At 32.2% G+C, this 23,428-nt stretch overlaps 3 protein-coding genes across 7 annotated transcripts; all 3 read right to left on the bottom strand.

The window, feature by feature from the left end:
- Window positions 1-5,002: 5,002 nt before the first annotated feature.
- LOC128043078 (probable aldo-keto reductase 1) lies at window positions 5,003-7,350 on the bottom strand. The gene is made up of 8 exons (XM_052634901.1): window positions 7,288-7,350; window positions 7,042-7,194; window positions 6,630-6,833; window positions 6,402-6,537; window positions 6,232-6,319; window positions 5,797-5,970; window positions 5,339-5,405; window positions 5,003-5,089 (listed from the first exon to the last, which is right to left on the bottom strand). The coding sequence occupies exons 1-8, from the start codon at window positions 7,348-7,350 to the stop codon at window positions 5,003-5,005; spliced, it is 972 nt and encodes a 323-aa protein (XP_052490861.1).
- Window positions 5,540-10,240, bottom strand: LOC105792579 (probable ribose-5-phosphate isomerase 3, chloroplastic). Of its 5 annotated transcripts, none has more exons than XM_052635093.1 (6): window positions 9,304-10,240; window positions 8,729-8,836; window positions 7,288-7,385; window positions 7,042-7,207; window positions 6,630-6,833; window positions 5,540-5,970 (listed from the first exon to the last, which is right to left on the bottom strand). In XM_052635093.1, the coding sequence occupies exon 1, from the start codon at window positions 10,150-10,152 to the stop codon at window positions 9,319-9,321; it is 834 nt and encodes a 277-aa protein (XP_052491053.1). In that variant the 5' UTR covers window positions 10,153-10,240; the 3' UTR covers window positions 5,540-5,970; window positions 6,630-6,833; window positions 7,042-7,207; window positions 7,288-7,385; window positions 8,729-8,836; window positions 9,304-9,318. The 5 variants fall into 5 exon arrangements, with proteins under 5 accessions (XP_052491053.1, XP_052491052.1, XP_052491051.1 ...); XM_052635092.1 differs by having other exon boundaries at window positions 8,774-8,851; XM_052635091.1 differs by having other exon boundaries at window positions 8,729-8,851.
- A 749-nt stretch (window positions 10,241-10,989) lies between these two features.
- LOC105792575 (perakine reductase) lies at window positions 10,990-14,056 on the bottom strand. The gene is made up of 7 exons (XM_012621209.2): window positions 13,820-14,056; window positions 13,562-13,726; window positions 13,174-13,377; window positions 12,890-13,062; window positions 12,504-12,594; window positions 12,043-12,196; window positions 10,990-11,568 (listed from the first exon to the last, which is right to left on the bottom strand). The coding sequence occupies exons 1-7, from the start codon at window positions 13,865-13,867 to the stop codon at window positions 11,384-11,386; spliced, it is 1,020 nt and encodes a 339-aa protein (XP_012476663.1). The 5' UTR covers window positions 13,868-14,056; the 3' UTR covers window positions 10,990-11,383.
- Between the last annotated feature and the right edge of the window lie 9,372 nt (window positions 14,057-23,428).

Raw genomic sequence — 23,428 nt, forward strand, 5'->3', positions numbered from 1 at the left:
TTTAAAATAATTAATATTAAATATAATTTAATAGTGATATATAATTTCATAAAATTCTTAATAATAAAATGGTATTATATGAATTTACTAAAATCAATATATAACTTGAACATAATTAACTTATATTAAGAAAATGTTAGATGAAAATGAAATTGTACATTATAATCCATATGTTATATAGTTTTACAACATCAAAAGTTTGAACATTGATATTTAATGGTAAGAAAGAAATCTTGACCCATTCCAATCGAACAATGAAGGTAAACTAAAGAAAACGATCATTTGAGTTGGATGATCGGAATTTTACTCAAAGCATCATACTGCGATCGTCGGTTAAACCTTCAATTGACCATAAGGTGAATATAAATTTGAAGCTCTCTTCCATATTTTGATGTTCTTCCGACTTCTTTGAACTACCACCTCGGAGGCAATACTCTTCTTGATTTGCTTCGCCAACGGCTGGATTTTGTCCCCGAACAAAGTGGCAGCCTCATTAAATGAAGAAAACACATTATCACGAGCATCGATTTCTTCTTTCTCTTGTTTGAAGATGAGGAACCCCTTGGTCTCTATCTCCTCATGATTCGTACGAAACATCCATGTCGTCTAAAGAGACGTCGACCCTTGATCATAGAATGTGTTTCTCTCTTCATTCATATCTGTAGTACGTTCATCCTCAACATATATTTCTTCAAGAACATCAGCAGCTGTTTGAGCATCTTTCCCAGTTGCTCGATCTCTTGCGTATATCAAATATACTAAAAATATTAACAACAAATAGTTCCCAACAAATAGTTCCCAATTGCCAAGCTTTTGGAAGCAGTGTCCTCTTTTCATTACAGTATGAGAAGCTTAAACCCTTTTCTTATATGAATTACAAGAACGCTGAAGCAGTCATGGCACAACCATAAAACCAACCATATTATCTAAATTCAGACCTAACATCCTACATGTACTAAGTTGCACTCGGTTAATACATAACAAACCACCGGCCTCTAATTCCCCACATTCATCCCCATTACCAAACAACACAATGCGAGCATATGTATCATCAACCGAGCAAAAAGATTCTAATATACTTCAAAAGTGATTTGATGCTCATAATTTCTCAATCAAACCTAAAATAAAAAGAAACAACAACAATTGATAAGCTAATTCAGCCAATGATTTGGCTAAAGAATGTAGGAGAAACTGAATTTGCTTTAGATATGCAATCATCAAACATGACCAAAAATTTCTAGTTCTAGTTCATAGCATCAACAATAACATGACCAAAAAAGGCAGGCAGGCATATAGACACATACATATATCATATTTGACAAAAAAAACATATACTAAATTAGTGAATTAAAACAAGGTAACTTATTCTATCCATTCCGACCTTAACTAATGAAATCAGAGTAGATACCATAATTTTAGAAATGTAACCCCTCACAATATAAAATATGAGTAACCCGTACGTAAGTGTGGGGAAAAAGAGTAGTAATATTAAACAAGCACTCATTTGTTAAAAACTGTATTCTTTTCCTCTTCTTCCAACCAAACCTGCCTAACCCCTCCGACATACAGACAAAGACAACGCAAACAGATCACAGAAAATATCAGATACAATCTAGGCAATTTTTTTGGTTAAGATATCTTGAATGAAAGTTATTCATTTATAAAAGCAGTATATGTTCAACCAATGGAATAAATACAATAACATATCATTGCAAAAGTAAAAGAAAGCTTCATAAAACATGAAGGAAGGAAACTGCAATTAGAATGCATACTTGAAAGTGAAAATCTCTTTCTTTTCAGGGTCACTCTAGCAAGATCGTAGTTTCTTTTTAAACCAAATGAACAATCTAACTACAAGGTTAGCATGCAAGAGGCTACTGATATACAAGAAATTAAAAAAAAAAAACAACGCATCATAAACAAATAAACAACAAAGCAATACTCCTACAGAATTTTCACAAATACAACAAAAGCTTCTCTTTGATTTTCATGGACTTCACCGTTTTCACATATCGCTTGCAGTGTTTGTGAATTTGACAAATTATGAACAAGATATCTACTCTATCTGAAATTACTGAATTACTGGTTACTTTAACAAAACAAAAAAAATTGAAATAATGTGCCATCTTTGGCTGCAAAAGAAAAGAGAAAGAAGCTTCATGAATGCAAAATTTGTCATGCGAAAATGGAAATATGATTTTTAGAAGTATATGCTTTAAACGTTTTGATGTTGGTCAGCAAAAAAATCAGGATTTATAAATTACACGCACCAAATTTATATGAAATCACCATCAAATACCCCAATGAAATCAGCTTTAACACCAATGCATCCATATACACAATAATCTTACAATTTCAATAGAAACTACTGAAGAGTAAAAAATATTCATAATAATGCACAAATCTTAACAATTTGATAAAAGAGTGTCGAACAAAGAATTGCCAGATTTATTTGGGTCCGAAATAAAATCACCCGATCTTGGATTAGAGGTGAATAAGCAACAATGAATAAAATCCAATAGCAATTTCAATAGAAACTACTGAAGAGTAAAGATTCATACTAATGCAATACAATTTTATAAAAGATTGTCGAACAAAGAATTGGCAGATTAATTTGGGTCCGAAATAAAACTCACCCGATCTTGGATTAGAGGTGATGACCCGAAAAACGCTTCACTCTTTTTCAATGGATTCATTATCGTATTTCCAATTTTGTGAAAATATTGAAGAGCAGAGAGAGTTGCAGATAGGGTTGGGAGGAAATGGGAGGAGACAGATCAAGAAACGATGAGGACAGAATAATAAACAAAACGGTGGGAGATGGAAGGAGAAATTTTGAGGATGAAATAGGAGAGGGTCGGGTAGGGAGGAGGGTAAAACAGAGAGCAGGGGACGGAAGGCGGACGTAATAGGTATTACAGGGATTTGGGAAGGGATTACAAAAGCAGTGAAAAGGGATTAGGTCGGGATTGGTTTACGCCGTAATGCCTATTACAATGAACCAAACGCCGGATTAGAGCGTCATGTAATACGCGCGTATTCGGCCTGTATTGTATTAGGTAATACACTGAACCAAACGCCTCCCTTAATACTTACCCTTTAATTAATTAACCTTTTTCTTAAGTAGTGTTTTTTTTTGTTGGTATGATAGTTAACACAAATCACTTATTTATTTTTGTTCATACAAATCATTAATGTATTGAATCTTATTAGTATAAATAAATACCATAGTTACTCACGTATATGATTTTTTGGTCTAAATGCTTAAATAAGGGAAAATTCCAATTTTTACAAATTGTGAAACAAAAGCTAATTTTTTCGAAATTATTAAAATAAAATAGTTTAATTAAGCACGATCTTACTATTATAACAATTGACGTCATCTACGACGAAAAGCTATATTTTTACGCTTAAAAGGCGAAGATCAGTATGAACAAGAAAACCAAGGCTTTCCCATTTACTAACATTGGAACAAGGTTACCATAGCCTGATAGAGGCTTGCCATCTTTCTTAACCCGCACCCATCCTCTCGCTTCCAACTCCCTTGTTTTGACTATATTGAGCTTGAGTCATTCAAAATTTCAAGTATTTTAATGTTTGACTTTAATACATAATTATTTTTTAATAAATATCTAAAAATTTCAATTTGAACTATAATTTGGTTTCAAACTTCAGCATAAATAATATAAGAAATGAGATAAAGCAAAGTCAATAATTAGATATTTAATTCAAATCAAAATGTCACTTTAAAAGTGAATTCAGTTAGACTTGAAGTGAACTTCAAATTTCAAGTCCTCTCCAATATCTATAAAGCTCAATTCAACTTGATTATTTTTAAATCTTGGGTTATAAGTAAACTTGTTTAAGGATCGGATTAAGAAGATTTTCAACAATCATATTATTCAATTAGTTTAAAGGTTCATTTGATGTTTGGTAGAATTTCTATTTGTGCCTTCAATTTAGCTTGATACAGAATTCACCAATGTGAATGTGAATATATTAGTCAATGAAAATGAGAGAAAATAAGAGATAAAATATGTATTATAACAATAAAAAACATAAAACTTATGAAACAATCAGGATTATTTCTAACAAAACATGAAAAACAATTAAAACACTACAAAATATGACAACATTAATATATATATATATATATATATATATATATATATATATATATATATATAAACACAGCATTAGTACATAGATGATTCCTAAGTACAAATCAGTAGGAGAATTTTGGTTTATTTGGGTAATGCAGGCTTCAGCTCTCACTGAACATTGATGGAAATCCAAAGCTTTAGTAACTCATCAATACAAACTATCAGTCTTACGGTGGTTGCAGTTTCCTAGGAAGTCCATTCACCAAAAACCATAAAGTTTGGTTTTTTAAACCTTGGCGTTGTTCTTTGGTGGTGTATTGGTATATTTCCACGTGAATTGCATTAAATTTTCAGGCAAAGTAGCCCCTGCAACTTCATTGATTGGGATTATTTCTGAAATTTCTTTCAAATCTTCTTCTGTCAGCTCTACTTTCAGTGATTCAATGTTGCTATCAAGATTTTCTTTATCTTGGTTGTTCCAGTAAGAAGACAAAAGGAAGTTTTAAAAGCTATGATCTTTTGGCTCAAGATTTTTGAGGCCATTTTGCTGCTTCTGTTGTGAATTCTAGTCAAATATATCTGTAGGCCGCTATATTATTTCGACTCTTCATTTTCTTTTAAAAGTATCCGCATCCAATACTTCACATATTTGGATATGGGGTACCTGTGTCCAACTCATATCTGGGCATAAGTATCCGGATGTGATCCTACAAGGATCCTTGATCCTTGATATACATGAAACTTTGTCCAATAGTCATGCTTCAATCCGAGTTACATGATACAACAAGGGAGTCCGGATTGAAAATGATTGAATGTGACTTACCAGGAATAGGGGCAACATCATCCCCTTGATGAAGAACCCAGGCAAGTGCAAGTTTGCTGCTGTCCATATATGCTTTTCAGCCAACTTCTCTACTTTCAAATATAAGATCCTGTTTTTGTCCAAGTTTTCTCCTTGAAACCTTGTAATCAGTCAATGAATCTATCTATTAAGACTTAAAGGGTTATTACTGTACAAGATTAAATTCATATGTATTCTTCATTTTCCAAGTATCTACGTCTGACATGTGTGTTTAATATGTATTTGGATATAGATACAAGTATGATCCTTTGTATATATAGAAAAACTTACCAAAAGCTGAGAATCCTCGTGTCAGATACACAATAGCATCTGACAGCGACTTCTGAGTCCATGTGATAAGGGTTTAAAAGCCAAAATAAGGAGAGTTTCATACCAGATAACTATTTTCAGAGAAACCTTGACCAAGGGGACTGTATGGAACAATCCCAATTCCAAGTCCCCTGCATTGTTGAATGCATTTGACGTAGGCATAATCTCATAGGAGTTGGAAAGAGTTAATTGTTAAAAAGCTCGAGTATCTTGAGCCTCAAGAATACTCGAACAACATTTAACTTGGGAAATGAAAGACTATCGATAATCGAATTTCAATCTATGATAGCTAGACTTTTCATTTTCTCTAAAGCATCCGTATTCAATATGTTTGATATAGATAAGAGGGTAGAGTATGATCATTCCGGGAAAAAAAAAACCCTAACATTTTTGAAAATATTAACATTGAACACATACATGTATTCAACACTAGTTCGAGTCTGGATAATGATTCAAGATAGAAGAAGAAACCTACAAAGGGTAGTTCGAGTCTGGATAATAATTCAAGATAGAAGAAGAAACCTGCAAAGGGGAACTACTTCTTCCTCAATATCATGAGTCCAGAGGGCCCACTCCATTTGTACAGCAGTAATGGGATGAACGGCGTGTGCCCTCCTTATAGTTTCAGGGCTAGCTTCAGATATACCAATATACTTTATTTTTCCTTCTTCCACCAACTTCTTACAGTTCTTCCATCTTACAAACATAAAATAAATATAAATATACTTAATTTTTCCATAAACTAAATAGTATTTGACATCTGAGCCTAACATATATTTGGACATACAGGTATCCAATGCTCACCCTTATGTCCAGGTTCTACCTAGTATGGGTATGTCCCCAAGAAGAGAATGTTTAAAGGTCCATATTTATGCCGAACACATACATGTGTTGGACACTCATCCTTGAGTCCAAATAACATGAGTTTTAAAATGGTTTCCAACTAGGCATGCACACTCAAAGATGGATAGTATGTATCCAACAAGCAATGTTTTCAGAACTGGACCGGTGGTAGAACCGGTCAGACCGCCGGTTCCCGGTCCATCTGATTCAAATCAAATAAATTATTTAAAAAATCATAAAAATTAAATATATATAATTATAAAATCTGGTTCAACCGATTCAACCAGTCTGTACTAGTTTGCGGATCAACCAGTTTTTTGCCTTGTTGCAGACCAGTGTATCAGCTGGTTCCCAGTCCAACCAGCCGGTCTGGTCAGGTTCTGAAAACACAGCCGATAAGGAAATGTTTGGATGATTAACCTTTATATCCATATTCGAATATGCCTCATACACATATATTTTAGAAAAACTGAAAACCAATAACAAAGGGTTTCTAATGCAGCAATACTTACAGTCTCCTCTATAGGAGTCTTGGTGTCAACTCTGATTATATAGTAAAGATCAATGTAATCCACATCAAGGCGTTTAAGGCTACTCTCAAGAGAAGCACAAACGTATTCAGGAGTGCCACTGACAACAAGACCACCTGGACCAATGCTTTCAACGCCGAATTTTGTAGCCAACTGTACCTTCTCTTGCGGTAACTGCTTCAATGTCTGCAAAATATTAAAATAAATGATAATGTTGGTTTCCCAATTTATTGAATTCCTTTTGCAAGCCAAGAACAAGAATGAAAACATGAAATCATATCAGTTTGATAAACTAAAAAAGCCATCTCTCATACTTATCTTTGAACATGTAATAGACACAAAGTGTCGATGTAATTCAACTTAAAACACTACACAATTTATCAAAGGTAATTACCTTTTCGACCAGAATTTCATTAGTTTTGTGTCCATACAAGTCAGTTGTATCGAAGAAAGTGATTCCTTCTTCAAATGCGTGCTTAATGATCATTATGCCAACATCATCTGAGACCGGATCATAAAGATCCAGAAAGACCCATACACCCAAACCCTAACTTTGAAACCTGCAAACAAAAACAAAGAATTTTACAACAAAAAATGCATTTTCTTAGCTAATATAATTAATAATAACGAAACCTAAAACCTCAAGTCCTTGAGTTCCAAGTTTCACTCGAGGAATCTGAACTCTCTGCTGTTCATCAACCATCGTTTGTTTCCTTTTTCTTCTCAATCGAGGCCTTTCTGATTATATAGCAACTCAAAACATATCGTTAAAAAGAAGGAACTATAAAATAATTCTGAATATGTCACCCCATAGGTAATTGATTTCGACTACTTTGTTGCAGACATTCAAAATTAAGCTAATGGAAGAACTATTAAATAAGATATTGAAAAAGGAGGCAAAAAATTGGTCAAAAGAGCTAAATAATCACGACATGTGTTATCAGGTAAACATTCAAAGAACTATTAAATCATTTCTTTTTTAATTTACACCCTATCTCATAGGACCTAAATCAGTTTCTACAGCACACGTTCATATCTAGAGTTTATAGCACTGTAGGGCCACAGATCCTATGAACCAAAGCAGGATTTATAAAGAACAGAGTGAAGCACTTGTTGCAGATGATGAGTAAGTGGTCACATTGCCTACGCAATAGTAGATAAAATGAACCTATTACAGCCCCAAAACACAGTACAAATGGAAATGGAAAAGCAGGTCTACCAACAAATCTTAGGCATGATGCTAACAGATTCATTTTGAAAATGTCCTGTTATGTTATATGCTATTGGGTTCATATGGCTACTTTTAAATTCAATGTTTCATCGCTTCTATTTCAGTTATACAATGTTTGACGACTAATGAAAACAGAAAGACAAGCACAACCAAATAATCTTAGGCATGATGCTAATGGACTCAGTCTGAAAATGTTATGTTATATGCAATTTGGTTCATATGGCTGCCTTCTGAGTTCAACGTTTCATTACTTGTATTTCAGTTCTAGAATCTCAATGACTAATGGAAAAGCAGGCCAAACGAAGAAATCTCAAGCATGATGCTAACAGATTAACTTTAAAATGTATTGTTATATGCTATATGGTTCATGTAGCTGCTTTCAAGTTCACTCTTTCATTTCTTCTATTTCAGTTCTACAATGCTCAATGGCTAATGGAAAGGCAGGCACTACCAACAAATCTCAGGCTTGATAACAGATTCACTTTGAAAATGTCTTGTTATAATGCTAATGGCTTCATATGGATGCTTTCAAGCTCAATGCTTCATTGCTTCTATTTCAGCTCTACAATGTTCGATGACTAATGGAAACCAAAAAGCAGGCACTACAAAATAATCTTAGGCACGATGTTAAGGATTTAATCTGAACATGTCGTTTATAAGCTAATTGGTTCACATGGCTGGTTTCAAGTTCAATGTTTCTTTACTTCTATTCCAGTTCTACAATGTTCAATGACTAAAGGAAAGGCAGACAATACCAAGAAAGCTAAGGCATGATGTTCAAGGGAAAATGTCTGGCTATATGCTGATGAGTTAAGATGGCTGCTTTCAAGTTCAATGCTTCATTACTTACACTTCGATGCTTGATGACAAAGGAAACAGGAAACACAGGTATTACCAGCAAATCTTTCATGATTAGGTGCGCTCGGGTGCAGCCAGAAGGAGCAAAACCGCTTAACAGCTGCGCCAGGCAAGGCTATTTCAAAGATGCAACCATTCCAAAAAACAAAGCAGGCCATTACAAAAACCATACAAGCATTGGACGATTCAGGACATTTCCAAATCCCAATTATTCCACAATTTACAATTAGTCTAATACACGATCAAAATCAATATTTTAGCAACAAATTATCCCACAAATGACCTAAAGAACAACTTCAATAAACCCATAAATCAATCCAACCAAACTTCAAAATTAACCCAAAGAACAGGGAAACTAGATAGACCATTGCAAGTATAGAAGCACAACATAATCATTAACCAATTCATCAATTTTATTTCCAAAATCCTCAATTATTCCACAATGTTCAGTTACTCTACAGTACACAGCAGCAAAATCCGAAACATTTGCATTAATCCCCCGCCCCCAAAACCCAGAATCAAAATCCCCTCAAATATGAAATAACAACAATGCAACTTCCACCTCACCTTTGCCTTCTTCAATCACTTAGTCATAACTTCCACACCTGTCTTCCCAGCGACAATAACAGAGGTAGCCATCCCTAAAAACAACCCATGTTCCACTACGCCTTCCATGGCAGAAATCTCTTTCCCAGCTGCAAACCCATCTTTTATTGGATTCTTGAAATACAAATCCACAATGTAGTTCCCATTATCAGTCACGTAAGGCTTTTCACTACCATCCCCTGCTAATCTCAACTTTGCTTCACAACCCAACTCGTTGAATAATCCTTCAAGTCTAACCAAGTTATATTTCCAACAAAACTGCACAACTTCAACAGGCATGGCTAAACCACTCCCTCCAAGCCCTGAAACAAGCTTGCTATCATCAGCCACTACAATGAAAGAAGATGAAGCTGCTTCAACCATTTTCTCTCGCAAAAGTGCACCCCCACGGCCTTTAACTAAGTCGAGGTTAGGGTCAACTTCATCAGCACCATCAATGGCGAGATCAATATGGGGATGCAAGTCAAGGGTGGATAAAGGGATATTAAGCGATGCAGCTTGCTCTTGGGTTCTTTTTGAGGTTGGGATTCCGACGATGTTAGAAAGTTGACCGGTGGAAAGGAGTTGACCCAGTTTGTCAACCACAAAGGCAGCTGTTGAGCCTGTTCCTAGGCCTAGGACCATACCTGACTTGACTGACTCAACCGCTTTGTCAGCTGCAAGCTTTTTGAGCTCATCTTGGGAAAGGACTGGAGCAGATTGGGACCTGATGGAGAATGATTTCTGGGTTCGAGCCCGGTGGTTAATAGGGGTGCCGCGGGGGGTAAAACGGGTGGCGGAGGAGAGGTGGAGGAAGGATAAGGAGGCCATTGGCTTTTGTTTAGTGGGAGGAAAAGAGTGAATTCGGGGGCTTGTTTTGGCCTTTTCTTCGTTCTGATTTTATCTATGTTGTTGGTGCTGTTTGTGTTAGGTGAACTTTGGGCTAAAGGTAGAAGGTTAGGAAAAGGACTATTTAAAAAAAAAAAGATAAATATCAAAATTATACCTCAACTTTGATTTAATGTACAATTTAATACATTTTATTTTGTGCAATTATACCTGTAAAACTTTGAATTTGGTTCAAATGTTTACATGAAATTTTAATTTTGATTTATTTGTGGACATTTAAAGAGGTAAATACATATACATCAATGCATTTTTATGTTGCTTAATTGTAATTATTTGTGCATGCGACATGTAAACTTAAAAGGGTATTATATCGATAATGGTACTAGTAGTTTATGAAAATTGAATCTAATCAAAATGTTAAATATAAATTTAATAAATTTTAAATTTATGTATGACATTGTAAATTAGAACACAATTCATTTATGGTTTTAAAATTTATCCTTTTAAATAAAAAGACTTTAAAGGTCTCATTGTAAATTATTGGGATTTGATTTTTAAAGAAATAACAATTTTATTAAGTAATTGTAAGGTTGGAGCAATTTAAGCTTCCATGTAGGTCGAATTTAAATATTTTAAAACTTGGTTTCGAGTAATTAAAATTTTAATATTCTTTTTACTTTTAATAAATATCGAAAATTTAATTCGAATTTAATCTCAAACTTAAGTATAAATCATTGAAATTAAAGTTAAAAACAGAAGTCAAATTTATTTTTATTACCTGAGTAAATATTTGTGCCTTCAGTTTAACTTAATACAGAATTCACCCATATAAATGAGATTATATTATTATGAGAGAACAGTATAAGAACAATAGAAAGGTATGCTTATCAAACAACAGGTAAAACCTTATTCGTCCAAGTAAAGCTAAGTAGAAACTTGGACTTGATTATTTCGAACACGATACAAAACATGACACTAACATTAAAATAAATACATACACCACAGTAATACATGAATTGGGAGATTACTAGCTACAAACCACAGGCAGAAGTTTGTTTTATTTGGGAAATACAGGCTTTCACCTCTCACTGAACCCTCCATTAATGGCAATTCAAAGCTTTTGTACTGCATCGATACAAGCTTCCAGTCTTTCAGTGGTTGCAGTTTCCTGGTAAATCTGTTCACCAGCACGCATAAAACTCTGTTTTTAAACCTAGGTGCTCTTCTTTGGTGGTGTATTGCCGTATTTCCAAGTGAATTGCTTTAAAGAATCAGGATAATTACTCCCTGCAACCTCATGGATTGGGATCGTATCTATAATTTCTTTCAAATCTTCTTTTGTCAACTTTACTTTCACTGATTCAATGTTGCTATCTAGATTTTCTATCTTGGTTGTTCCTGTAAGAAATGAAAACAAAGTGTCAAAAGCTTTGGGCCTAAATCTTAATGGAAACTATATAAAAATTGCCATTTTGGTACAGGAATTTTCAGGCCATTCTTATGATACTCGAACTTGTATCAGAGTGTCCAACACAGATATGTTCATTTTCCTAAGTTTTTACATATATTTGGAGAATTTTTAGAAGGTCGTATGCCCCGTATCATGTCCGGAAATATGCTGGACATAGGTGTTGGACACAGGCATTTAAAGAAAAAATGAAGAGTTCAAACAACATAGACTTATGCTATTTCTGCAGGTTTCTATATTGCTCCGACTCTTTTCTTTTCTTTTTCAAGTATCCGTGTCCAATATCCCGCATATTTTGACATAAGTGTTTAATACAACCCTCCAAATATATCAAAAAACTTTAAAAAGACACTCATAGTGGATCACCTCGGAATCCAAGTTGAAAGTGATTGAATGTGACTTACCAGGAATAGGGGCAACATCATCCCCTTGATGAAGAACCCAGGCAAGTGCAAGTTGTGCAGCTGTACATCCATGCTTTTCAGCCAACTTCTCTACTTTTGAATATAGGATCCTATTTTTCTCCAAGTTTTCTCCACTAAACCTTGGGAACATTCTCTTCAAAAGTAAATGTTTGTAATCAGTCAATCTGTTTTTTACAACTCAGAAGCATGTTACTGTAGAATATTAAGGTCCTATGTTATCTGAACTCTTCATTTTCTTTAAATATTCATATCCAACATGTTTCTGACATCTATTCGGATATAAATGCAAGGGTAACATCCTTCTAATAAATGAAAATGAAACCTAGATAAAAATTAAATATACACATGTCGAACACATATCTGTTATCCAACACTCACTCTTGAGTCCGTATAACATAGGTTAAGTACAGATTAAAGCCAAATAAAGTGAGTCTCCATACCAGAGGCGTATTAGAGGTATCCTTATTCGCTCTACCGGCAAAGAAACCACGACCAAGGGGACTATATGGAACAATCCCGATTCCAAGTTCCCTGCATTGTTGAACACATTGAAGTAGGTATAATCTCACAGCAGTTGAAAGAGTTAAAACTGTTGACAGCATGAGTTTATTGAGTCTCAAGAGTACTCAAAACAACATTTTAACTTCCCATATGAAGAAGACTATCAATAATCAAATTTCAATCTATATGAACAAAAGGGTATCTTTATAACCCCCCAAATATATAAAATTTTGAATATATCCATACTTGATACTCATTCAAATCCAAATAACATTTAAATGACCTAAGAAAAAAAGTTATGATGATTCAAGATAGAAGAATAAACCTGCAAAGGGGAATTATTTCTTCCTCAACATCACGAGTCCAAAGCGACCACTCAAGTTGTACGGCAGTAAGAGGATGAACAGCGTGTGCCCTCCTTATAGTTTCGGGGCTAGCTTCAGATATACCAATGTACTTTATTTTTCCCTCTTCCACCAACTTCTTCAGTTCTTCCATCTATCATACATGAAATAAATATAAATTATGCTTAATTTTCCCATAAACAAAATAAAATCGTATTTGTGTTAAAGGAAGACAAAACAGGGTTTTTAATGCAGCAATGCTTACCGTATCTTCTATAGGAGTCTTGTGGTCAACTCTGATTATATAGTAAAGATCAATATAATCCACATCAAGGCGTTGAAGGCTAGCCTCAAGTGAAGAACGAACAAATTCAGGAGTGCCATTGATAACCGGACCACCTGGACCCATGCTTTCAACACCGAATTTTGTAGCCAACTGTACCTTTTCTCGTGGCAAATGTTTCAATGCCTGCAAAAAAGGTTTCCCAGATTCCTTCAAATCATATCGATTTCATAAACTAAAAAAAGCCATCTCTCGCGCATATCTTCGAACATGTAATTGACACAAAAGTGTGGGACATTGTGAGAGTGAAAGGATCCCTCACGGTTCAATGTAATTCAACTTGAAGAGTTTATCAAACAAAGGATGTTACCTTTCCAACCAGAATTTCGTTAGTTTTGGGTCCGTACATGTCGGCTGTATCAAAATGAGTGATTCCTCTTTCGAATGCGTGCTTAATGATGGCTATGCCAACTTCATCTGACACTGAATTATTGTGACCTGAAAGACCCATACACCCAAATCCCAGCTTTGAAACCTGTAAGCAAAAAACAATGATTTTAGTTTTACCCCCAAAGAAAAAGCATTTTCTTAACTAATAATATAACTAGAAAGAAACACAATCTCAAACCTCAAATCCTTGAGTTCCAAGTTTCACTCTAGGAATCTGAATTGCCATCTTTTGTTCCCTTTTTTTCTTCTTCTTCTTCTTCTTGTTCTTTGTGTTCTACAAACAAAGGCTTCTCTGATTACTGAACAGCTCAAAACGTACCGTTAAATAGACGATCTTGTGGCCTTTACCCAGAACCTTGTTCTTAGCTTTGTCAACATTTGCTTACACCATTATGGTGTCAGCCCATATGTAATCGTTTTAGTCTACTGGAAAAAAAAACTATTAAATAATCATCATTACAAAGAGGCAAATAATTTTTTTTATCAAAAAAAAAAAAAGGGCAAAGAATTGGTCAAAAGAGCTATACAATAAGTAAATCATGTCATGTGTGTTAATCAGATAAACATCCCAAGAAAGGGGCTGTTATTCCTCCTTTCATTCATATTTTTCAAAGGTTCTTGTCTTTTTCTAGAAAGTCAATGTTTTTATTGGAACATTCATATTGCTGGTAAAGTTCTGCTATTAGTATATCTATTTTGCAAATGCTGTTTAATTTAATCAATTTTAATTTTTATATTTTTCAGATTCATCAATTTTAGTTTTATAATTTTTGAGTTTTGAAATTTTAGTTATGACTCAAATAATAGCAGTTAAATTTTTGTTTTGATTAAATTCAATTATTACTCTCATACGGTAGTAGATTTAGTTCATATTCTCCAATTGGATCATTTTAAGTCCATTTATTTTTGAATTTTAAAATTTCAAGCTTAATATAAATAACAATTATTAACCCATTAATTAGATTTTTAGTGAGTAATATGTGAAAATATCAAGTTGGCATGACATTACATATATGACAATACGTTTACAATATCGTGTTTTGGAAATAGCAACATTTAACTTAATGAATTTAATGTTATAGTTTGGTGAGGACAAAATATTAAAATTTAAAAAGTACAAGGTCTAAAATACCAAATTAAAGTATAGAATTAAATCCATAAATTTTGTAAAATAGACTAATAGCCGAATTTAACCTATATTGCTATAACTTCATTTTATTTTATAAAGCAACCATTTTCCTTTTCTCAGCTTTTTCACATGTTTATATTGGTATATTCAAAAAAAAAAGTCAAATATCTAGAGAATTTTAATATAATTTTTGAATATATATAATACAAATGTTTCAAAATTAATAAATTCTCAAAGCTGTAAATAAAGAACTTAAGACAGAAATAAGTTGTTCGGATTTTTTAAGTAAATGTAAAATTATTGCTTAAATTATATTTTTATTTTTCTTAATTTTAATTATTTTAAAAAACTTTGTCAAGTGGGATATTTAAATTATTAATTTCGTTTTATTTAATTTTAAATATGATACTAGTCAATAAAAACAAAACATGTGATACATTTTTATTATATGTCCCATACTTTTTGAGATAAAATGAAACGAAATTAATAATTTTTATATTTTTTATAAAAATTAATAAATATTTAAGTGAAAAATAAAAAGGTTTTTTAAGTCTCGGTTAGCTATATTTTTGTGCTAGGCAAGTTGGGAGAAATTACTAAGAACAAACTTATTGGGTTGATTAGGGCATCAAGTATATTTCTATCTTAGCCGCAAATTAATTTGTTCTACGGCACTACTATAGTTGATCATAATCTATTTAGTCTAGATCTAAACTTTAATTTTCTTTTCTAATATAATTAAGATTATCAAATTAATACAACTTGTTGGTGGACAAGTAAATTAAATAAACACATAACTGAATAAATAATTAGAAAATATCGAAACAATCAACGAGAAATTTAATTAATTAGCTAAGAAATATGATCCATCATTGTTTCAAGAAAATAAAGTTAATTTTATGTTGAATTGAGAAAATCACACAAAAAGAAATTTAAAACAAACTTGCATAAATACAAAGTAATAAGAAATAATTTAGAGAGAAAAATAGTTGTAGAATTTATGCCGATCACTCCAAATCTCTCTCTCTTTTGTCCTTGCAATCTTGAAGTTTCTCTTGGTGTAAGAGAAGTGTTTCTTAACCTCCAAGTGATTTCTCTTTCTTTTCCTTAAATCTCGTCACTATGGATTGTTTGCTATCAAATTTCTAAATTGAAGAGTATGGTCCACTACATTGAATTAAATCTAGTGGAGCATAAGGCTTTTCTTCATGACTTTTTACTCTAAGCATACTTCATTTGAGGCCTCCAATAGGAAAAAGGAAAATTGCAAGTGAATCCGAGTTAACTCTAAAAATGATAAAAACAAACAAAATTTAAATAAAATATAATTAATTCGAAAAACTATAAAATACAATAAAAATCAATCTAAATGCTAAAATTACTTTTTAAAATACTATGAAAACTATACTAAAATAATTCTAAATATGATAGTGATAAATAAATGTTTTATCGTTGAAACATGAATTTTGAAGTGATAGTCGAAGTATCAACTGAAGTGGCCACTTCGGCTAGCACTGTAATAAGCAATACAACTTGTCATTTTGTGAGTTGACAATCTTTTTAACAAAATCAGTTGAGCCACGACTTAAATAGTTTTGTGGACATGTGTCGACTCATATTTGAATATTCATATTGTAGAGCAATAAATCTTTGAAGATTAAATTAATCTAAATAAGCCACCGATTAAATACATCTTCTGGGTTTGTATATAAGGTTGAAGGTGACTTCGATGAAGGGATCACGTCAGTTTTCCGATTCCGGTCCCGAGGTGTCAATCAAAGCCTGCAATCCAAATTTATCAAAACAAAAACCGAATAAAATGAGTTCTTAAAGAAAATAAAAGGTTTTAAAGTTTTTTTATTTGTCGAAAGAAAATATTTCGTTCCAATTTTTTGGGGCCACTGTCAAGGTTCCTCCGCCGCGGGAATTCGGAGATTTTTTAGATCTCCGGCAGTGGAGCCGGCCAATAGCAATCAACTGGGGCAGAGGCATTTTTAGAAAAAGAACAAGGTGTTTGGTTTTCGGCAGAAATAATAATTAGCATTTATATTCAGCCTTTTGGTATATTTGTTAATAAGTCCTTCCGTTCTTTTCTTTTTATTTTTAATGATTTCCGCATTTTAAAACAACAAATTTGGTCCTTGTGATTTTTGCTTCGTTTTTCAATTTGTTTTAGAAAAAAGGAAACAAATATCCAATCAAATTTAAATTTAACTTTGCTTATTTTCATTTTAAAATGCTATATATATATATATATATATATATATATATTTAAAATTATGAAATAATATTTAGGTCCTAGGATTTAAATAGGTTAACGTTTTATTTTTCTCATTTATATTTTAGGATTCAAATAGGTTACATTTTTTTCTAATTTAGATCTTAAGGTTCAAATAGGTTAGAAGTTTGTTTTTCTAATTTAAATCTTAGGATAAAATTTTATTTTCTCTAATTTAGACCTTAGGATTTACATAGGTTAGGATTTGTTTTTCTAATTTAGATATTAGCAGGTGAAGCCAAAAACTTTTTTTAAGAAGGGTCAAAATTAAATTGTAATTTTTACGATAGTAAAATGTAATTCCACAATTTTAATAGTCTATATTTTTATAATTTTTAAAAGACTAGATCAAATTTTTATCATTTTAGAATGTCAATGTATAATTTTATATTTACTAATTTAAAATTTTAAAGGGCCTAAATAAAATTTTTTCCATTTTTAGGAGCCAGGCCTACTGGCCCCTAGATATTAGGATTCAAATAGGTTAGAACTCTATTCAATTTAGATGTTAGGTTGATATAGGTTAGCTTTCTCTTTCCCTACTTAGATCTTAGGCTATGGAGGTTAGAATTTTAATTTTCTATCAATTAAATCATAGGTTCTTACAGGTTAGAATTTAAACTTCCATCAATTAGATTTTAAGTTTTATTAGGTTAGAATTAAAATTGATTAGCTCTTAGGATTCAATGGGTATTTTGAATTTTTAATAGTATTGAATTTTGAGCTTTTAAAGGTTAAATTTCAATTTAGGATTATTGGAGTTAACTTTGAGATTTTTGAATTAGAAATATTAAACACTGAATTTTGTAGGATTATCTTTAGATAAGCGTTATAGGAATGCTATAATCTTTTTTACATTTAATTGTACTCTCTAACTTCGATTTTGATACGAGCCCGAATCTAGTTTTTTATTATTTTTGCTTAAGAATAGTTCTAAAATTGTAGGCAATAGGCAACTAACTGACCTAATTTAGGTTGGTTAGTGACGATTCTACTTGTGTTTATGTTTCAAATTGCACATTAGACCAAAATTCATGTATAATTTATAAGTTTGATATTTATCCTTAAATTTTATTTAAAATAATTTTTTGTTTGATTTTATACTATGTTGCGTATTCAAATTTTTACGGATTTAAATATTCGACGAATAATAATACTTAATTCAAATACGAATAATTATACTCAGATAATTTATAAATTTAAATTATTAAGTAAATTTAGGGATTTAAATAATAGATAGAAGATTAAGCCAATATAAGGTGAGTGAGAGTATACCGCATGAGAGTCCTCAAACGACCCAAGAGGTGCTCAACCATATGTTATATATTTGCATCATTTCGACAACTTCCCAAACCAACTTAAAAAATTCATTACTACTAAAATCAAAACCCCAAATCTGAAATTTAGGGTCTCAACTCTCTAATTATTCCTATATTGCGATTTGAACTATTTTTTTATCAAATTAATCTTTAAATTAGTAATTACTCTTACATTTAAGTCTGAATTTTTTCTAAGTTAATATTTGAATTGAATTGTTCTTAAATTGGGGTATGACTTTTCTAAAACAAGTATGAAGGGCTAACTTTGATAGAAAAATTTAAATTCTAATATGAGAGCAATTTTAAATTCAGGGACTAACTTAAAAAGAATTTCTAAATTAACCTATTTATCTTTCACTTTATGAGATAAGATAAAGTTACAAAATCAAATTAAATATTAATAATTGACCTTTGAAAGTAAAATAGTTTTTAATTGATTAAGGATAGAGTGATGTAATTCAGTTGAAACTTTTCAAAGTTAAAATTGAAGTAAATGATTGAGTAGAATTTATAAAAGTAATGAAAATTGATAATTTCATTAAAATTAGAAGTAATTATTTTAATTAATGCATGACAATGACTATATTGGGCTATAAGTAACTCGTGCAAGTACTATGTTAGTGTTCATTTTGTTTACCAAGAAATGTTTTCCGTAAAATGATTTCTGAAAAATGATTTATTTTTATGGAAAATGATTTATGAAAATATTTTCTCGTGTTTGGATGAATCTGTTTAAAATATTTTCTCATTGTTTGGTAGATTTCTGAAAATATTTTTCGAAAAGTTGTTTTTACATATATTAATATATGTTAATAATTTTTATATTTTGAATTGTTTTTACATATATTGCAATGATTTATTTATAAATAAATCAATCAAATTAAATATATAATAATACTCAATTATTAAGCTACAATATTAACCGTCATAAATTGAAAACAACCAAAATCAAATAAATTATTTGTAATTCATTATAAAAAATAAGAAACAAAGATTAAATAATTATAAATTAGCTTCCAAACCACAATTAAATACTAGAAATATGACAATTAAATTCTATTCTTTTCATATTCGGGAAGGGAATGCCAACAGCTATCTTAGATAGTCAAGAATGACAATAGTTAGCAATCATACTACAAAATATGCCTTTGTGCTTTTAAAGGCACATACAAACAGCAGATAATCTTAAGAAAAATGAACACAGGTGATCAGTGGCCAGAAAGCACCAATTTATGAATTCTGACAAATAGATCCATAATGCCAAATACATGAAGAGAAAAAAAGCATGTATAAATAAGTTTGACATAAGTACGAACTATTCAAATCTCTTTAATGAAATATTTACAATACCCTTTTTCTCAATGTCTGTGCGTCTTAATGCATGTTATTTCAAATGTTTGTCATCAATAACTCAATGCAAAACATTGCTAGCACCAAATAACTTTAAAACTTAAACCAACTGTTGGCTAGTAACTAAAACAGCCTATGGCCACCATGTAGAACGTGCAATGTCGAGCCTTGAGCTGGTCATCAATGCTAAATGGAAGAGTTTGGGGTTTTGACAGCAGAGGAAGAAAACAGAAGCAAGTAACCCGGATGATGTAAAGATTAACTTTATTACTTGAATAAGCAATATGCCATATATATAAGTAGTCCGGATTACATGTGTTGGTTTTTTTAGCAGAAAACTAAGGAGAAAAAGAAAAACGAATGCAAAGAAGTTTGAACAGGAAGAAAACTGAATTTGATCTCCAAAAATCAGATCTTTTTCATTGACTTGAGAAGCATTTATGTTACAATGAAATATGGTAGTTATAACTAATGTATAACTGCTCCCACTAATACATGACTAAAGCCTAGATAGAATTACACACAAAATGTAGCTGACATACCAGTTATAACATCAAACATAAATCAACAACTACTCCTACTAACTCTAAGTATAAATTATATTGCAACTAAATCAAGTTACAAATGAACAAAATAAACAAAATGCTACTGCTTATCTGGTTCAGCTTGGATGCTGGTCTGCATGCTAGTTTGCTGCTGGTTTCCTGTTGCATTGCAGGCCAAAGTTCAACATCCTGTACCTTGCTTACTAACAAAGTAGTGCATATTCCTTTTAGTGCATTAAGGGGAATTATCATTATGGTATGTTAGACATCAAAAGAACCCATATATTCTTAAAAAGTAAAGATATGAAAAAGCAGAGTGTTGAAATGACTATTCAATGACATTGAAAATAATATATGGGTGTCCAAATTTCAGATTCAAGGGCATAAGCAAAGCAAATAACAAAGACAATGTCACCGCAGCAATATCAGATCAGACTATTGTAATAAGCCTAATTGTCCAGGCCTGCATACGAGCCCAACACAACAAAAGTAATAGCAGGCCCAATAAACGAGCCCAATACTTTTCAACCCAATAATCCTAAGCCTAGCCCACAAAAAAAAATAGAATAGCAGAAGCCCCGACTCGCCTCGGTACCAAGCAAAGAATCGGCATAGCAACGGCTTCACAAGATCACGCCTGCTGATCCGTTACATCGTGCCCTCGCGCCGCGAATCTTGCGGCTTCCACGTGACGATTACTCGCAAAGAACGAACACAATACGCCAACAAAAAAGAATAGAGATTCTTTTAGATTTGGGGTTCATTTGTTTTCCATTTTCACTATAAAAGACCGAGATAAATCTGTAAATGAGGGGATTTTTAGCTTAAACAGAGACAAAAATAGAGAGAAAAAGAATATGCAAAGAAAATCAATAGAGAATAAATCAACATCGTTTTCTTTTTAAGGTGTTTATTAGTTTTTTTTAATATTTTAGAGTTATTTTCCTTTTCCGATTTGGTGTTTAAATTTACAAAAAGGAAATAGGAAGGTGAGGGCTTACTTTGCCTTCGAATCGGCTCCGAAGAGGGTTAAAAAACCCAGTCCGGCGAGCCTCCGGCCACTGGTTGCGGCGAAACCACGGCGAACGGACGGCGGCGCAAGGGATTGGGACAAAACCCTAGCAGAGAGCATTTGAAATTTTTTATTTTCTTTATTTTTTCATTCAGTTTCAAATGTCTTTTTGAAAAAAATTGTTTTTATAACAGCACAAAACGGCGCCGTTTAGGTAGCCATGACCCGCGCGGTGACCCGACCCGGAGGGGAGGATCCGCGCGTCCTGGCCTTGAGTGGGAAATTTGCGCGTTTAGTCCCTCTCTTCTGTAACGCGTTTCGATTAACCCTTTTCACATGTTTTAAATTTGGGGCCGCATATTTTAATTTTGTTTTAATACGGTCTGTGTCTTTGACATTTTTGGGAAGGTGGGAATAATTTCCTTTCGATCCTCCTCTCTTCAAGCAATCTTAATTTGGTCCTTATTTAATTCCCATCTTTAAATTTGGTTTCAAAACTTCGCTTATTTCTAATTTAATCCTTAATTTGTTATTTTTCTTTTATATTTTTTAATTATGTTATATATTATTATTATTATTATTATTATTATTATTCTTACTATAGTTATTATTACCATTACTATATATATACACATATGTATACTCTCTACAATAATATATACATACATTTTTAAAATGATTTTTATAAACCCATGCACCTTACATATATATATTTTTATTATTATTCTACTTGCATAACTTTTACATATTTTCATATGCATTTATATTTTATATAGATATGCATTGTTGTAACATATTTATTTCCTATATTTTATAATTTAAAGCATACATGCATTCTCCTTTATTATTTTATATACATATTGTGCATATACAAGTATTTAAATTTCAATACATACGTATTTCCATGACTTACCAATACATGTACTTATACTTTTCCTTTTTTTTGTAAATATATACACATGTACATTTTAAATTAAAGTATTTGTACCATTTTGTACGTGAACCTTTAAACATAACTATTGGGAAATATATTTTGGTTTTGTCAAAGCATTAAAATCGTTTTTATTTTTTAAATATTTGGCATTCATGATTCTCAAGAAGGATCGTGTCCTAACTTACTGGGTTGCGATTATTTTTCGATGAATTTAGAAAGCCAAGTATTTGTTTTGCAATAAATTCGCAAATTTTAAATAAAAGCTTATTCTCGGGAATTCAAAATGTTGGGTCCTAACTTACTAGTCATGACATTTTCTTCTCGAGATAAGAATTTTCAAAAGCAAAGACAATATTCGGTATTTTGAAGATTTAAAAATATTGTACCCTAACTCACTGGGTGTGGTGTTTTATTTCTTTGAAATAAGAATGTCTTATCGTTTTAATCCATTCATGAAATAAAAAGATTCCTTTTAAAATCTTTTCAAATTTTCGACACCAAGGCATTTAAAAAATCAATTTGGTACCAATTTTGGGCGTTACGAGGGTGCTAATCCTTCCTCGTGCGTAACTGACTCCCGAACCTGTTTTCTCAAATTTCGCAGACCAAAATTATTTTTAAGGTGGGTCGATCACACCTTAATAAAGGATCGGTGGCGACTCCAGTTTTTATTTTTTCGAAACTAAAATTTTTATTTTAAAAAAAAAAGCGGTTTCGACAGCTTGACGACTCCACTGGGGACAGAAGAGAGTCGAGCCAGAAATTGATTCATTTTTGTCTTTGTGTCGAACATCAAAAGTTTTTAAAAAAAAATCATGATTTCCCTTCATACTTTTTTTTACCATGGTATGTTGGTAACTTTGCATTTGCATTTTGCATTTTACCCTTAACTGGGAGTGAGAAACTAGTCCTTCGTGAGGTTTTCACCTCCGTGCAGGGTAGTGGACCGCTTCCGGGATACATCCGTACCTATGTCTTCGTGAGATTTTTATCTCCGTGCAGCCATAGGGAAATGTATTCCCCTGAACTGAACTCGGTCCATATGAGCCTATAATGGGTGAGGATCAAGGAATCTGCTGGTTCGGGTACCCTTACTCTAGAAACTAAACCTCATATAGTGAGCTTTAAGAACTTGCCCTAGGTAGAGCTATACCAAACCCTAGTAGATTCCTGAATAAATGTTCTTGCTATTTCATATTTGTGTTGGATTATATATTTTT

This window comes from Gossypium raimondii, chromosome 8, assembly GCF_025698545.1.
Source record: "Gossypium raimondii isolate GPD5lz chromosome 8, ASM2569854v1, whole genome shotgun sequence".
In the NCBI taxonomy this organism is placed as follows: domain Eukaryota; kingdom Viridiplantae; phylum Streptophyta; class Magnoliopsida; order Malvales; family Malvaceae; genus Gossypium; species Gossypium raimondii.